Genomic DNA, 2,982 nt, shown 5'->3' on the forward strand with positions numbered 1-2,982 from the left:
ATAGCTTTACATCAGATATGGTTACAAGTTATTCCTAGAGCATCATGGAGAGATGTCATTAATGCTTTGAAACAATGTAAAGAGAATGAACTAGCTAGAACTATTGAAGACAAAGTGACAGATCCTATTGATGAAGTTGTAACAGGTAAGCATACACTAAATACAACACACAATTGATACACTATACTGCAGATAATCTAAAGGATGTATTGAAGACTCATTCTCATACACTTACTCGGAGTATTTCTACTGACTTTTCAAAAACAGCTAGTGCACTGTATGCTAAAGGACTGATACCAGAGACCACTAAAGATCAAATATTTATACCGGGAATTAGTGATTTTAATAAAGCTGCTAAACTTGTGACTGTCATTGGGCACCAGTTACCCTCTGATAATCCAGAGCAGTATCTTATTGATGTATGTCATGTATTAATAGACCAAAAAAATCCAGCCCTAACAGAAAATGCTGCCTCTATATTAGACCAGTTAGGTGAGTGTGTGTGTGTACATTATCAGTGATCAATATAGTCATTATATCTCAATAGGTCAGTCTGTGCCTGATAGTGGTACAGAAGCAGAGCATGAGACTGAAATACAAACTAAACCAGTTGCTGAAATAGGTAAGTTACCATTGTGGCATTACTATGAATAGATTGTATTGCAAAATAAACAAGACAATAGTAACATATAAAAGTTTACCTTAAAGCCACTTATTTGTAAGTAGACAAATATTTACGATTTGTTAATGGTACTGATTTAGTGTGTACTAATTTTTTGCAAGTTTTCAATTAATAATTATAGGTTACACACTGAGGTAGAAGTTTCTATGGAATTTATTAACTGTTAATAAATGCGAGTACTAATTTTTGCCACTCGCAAAAAATTAGTACTCGCAAATAATAGGCATAAATGCAGAAAAATAAAGGAGGTCAGATTACACATCCTACCATGGCCCCACAAAAGGACTAGGCTACCGTGCTGAGCCTACTTTTCATGGCCCCGTTTCTTTTGCATGTACATACATCTTTTTATTTATTGTGCATGTTTTTATTTCATTATATAGTACAAGATGACTCAGCAAACAGAGTTGGATATTTCTCTAATGCAATAGAGAAAAAGGATCTCAAGCCTGGTGATCATATCTATACTCACAGAACACTATTCCTTCATAGTCATCACGGTATTTATATTGGTGAGCCTGATTGTGAAGTGATTCACTTCAGTGGTGATGCAACTGGGTCACTAAGGAATAAGGACAGCTCACTTTGTCAAGTAAGAAAAACTACCCTTGGTGACTTTTGTGATGGTAATACACTCCGTTTGGTGGCATATAATGCCTATACAAGTTCCAATGCAAGTCACACTGTGAAGGCAATGCCTCTTTCAGAAACAGTTAAGGTGGCTAAACATTTTCTCAATGATCCAAAAAAGTTTGGTGAATATGGCATGAGGAATAACAACAGTGAAACATTTTCCTGCTTCTGTAAAACAGGACTGATGGATATTGCAGCACAGCTTCATCCATTGAGCAGGAACGTGTTAGCTGAGTGGTTGTGGGCAGCACCATGTACTACGTATGAAGAAGCAATGAAAAACTTTATTGAAAAACAAAATGCTAAAACATAACCTAGAACAAATTATGTAGACAGACCAAATTAGACTCTAGAATTATTAGTTATAGTTAGATATCATATACCTGCTATATATATATTGAATAACTGCTATGTACAATACACTGCTGCCTTTCTAGTGCTATATGCTGAATTAGTGTTTTGAAAATACTGTAGGAGACTGCAAAACATTAAGACTGAAGCTTCACCCCTTTGCCACTCGTACATAATTATGTTCACATGCAAACAGAGCTATCTCACTCGCTATGGGCTTCATCCAAATTCCAAGTTATACAATTTATGCTGTGGGCATCATGATAATTATACTAAAATTACAACACCTGCCGTATCATTATTAATAAAATTAATGTCCATAGCAAAAAACAAAAGCAATACAACTACATGTACTTAATAATAATAATAATAATAATAATAATAATAATAATAATAACAACAATAATAATAATATTAAATAATATCTATACTAAAACACAGAGATATGGCTTTTTAATAAACAAAAATTTGAACAAAATAAATTAATAAATTAAAACAACAACAACAACAACACCTCTTTATCATTTCTATCCCTCTACAACCACAAGCACAAACAATCAGTTACTTCTCAGTCTTTGGTGTGCTCTTCTTCCCATCACTACCTCCAGTGACTCCAGTGGTACTACGAGAGGTCTTAGTACTGGGTTTCTCAGATAACAGGTTATTAAAGAATGTCGCTAGTACTTCACCCCCGGACTGCTGGCCCCCTCCTCCTCCTCCCCTTCCAGACATTAGGTTCTTAGGTACCCTTCCCTCCTATCATGTGACAGTCATGTGACACATGAGAGGTAGGGTATTTAGTATATGCATACATGTACTGTACTAATTTATTTGGCAATTTCTTAAAATGGTCGTAACTTGAAAAATTGAAGTCGGAATCAGCTCAAACTTTTTACACAGCATAAGGACATCAATATGTATCAGAAAATGTAATAAAAATTTGGGGTGATTTCGGAGCTATTTTTTGGAAAAACTGTACATTTACACATAGTCTTATCAGGAAAGAAGGAGAGTGGAATAATTAAACTACATGTATACCTGTATACCTAGGTGCTACACACCACACATAAACTCTGATAACTCTGAAATGACCAAATTTAGTCAAAATACTGGAATGACAGTATAGTTGAGCAATAAAAACAATTATTCTCACATGAGTGAAAATGATAATGATACATGAAACATAATTTAATTAGCTATAGACATAGTTAAGTTACAGTACACTCACTTCTGTCATGTGTCTATTGTCCACTAGTGACTGGATAGCGGAGCTACTTGGTAGATTTCTTATAGCTTCATTACAAGATGATTGATGT

General features: G+C 34.6%; 1 protein-coding gene and 1 long non-coding RNA gene across 2 annotated transcripts; one reads left to right on the top strand and one right to left on the bottom strand.

Annotated features, from left to right (window-relative positions):
• LOC109588389 (uncharacterized) lies at positions 1 to 1,930 on the top strand (the record flags this gene model as incomplete). The annotated part of the gene is made up of 4 exons (XM_020004562.1): positions 1 to 145; positions 193 to 492; positions 548 to 622; positions 1,066 to 1,930. Coding segments are annotated over 4 exons (1,083 nt in total), but the record flags the coding sequence as incomplete, so codon positions are not given.
• Positions 1,931 to 2,092: 162 nt separating this feature from the next.
• Positions 2,093 to 2,931, bottom strand: LOC109588394 (uncharacterized). The gene is made up of 2 exons (XR_002188142.1): positions 2,895 to 2,931; positions 2,093 to 2,422 (listed from the first exon to the last, which is right to left on the bottom strand). It is a non-coding gene; the product is annotated as an uncharacterized LOC109588394 (long non-coding RNA).
• Between the last annotated feature and the right edge of the window lie 51 nt (positions 2,932 to 2,982).

This window comes from Amphimedon queenslandica, unplaced genomic scaffold (assembly GCF_000090795.2).
Source record: "Amphimedon queenslandica unplaced genomic scaffold, v1.1 AMPQUscaffold_12121, whole genome shotgun sequence".
Classification (NCBI taxonomy): domain Eukaryota; kingdom Metazoa; phylum Porifera; class Demospongiae; order Haplosclerida; family Niphatidae; genus Amphimedon; species Amphimedon queenslandica.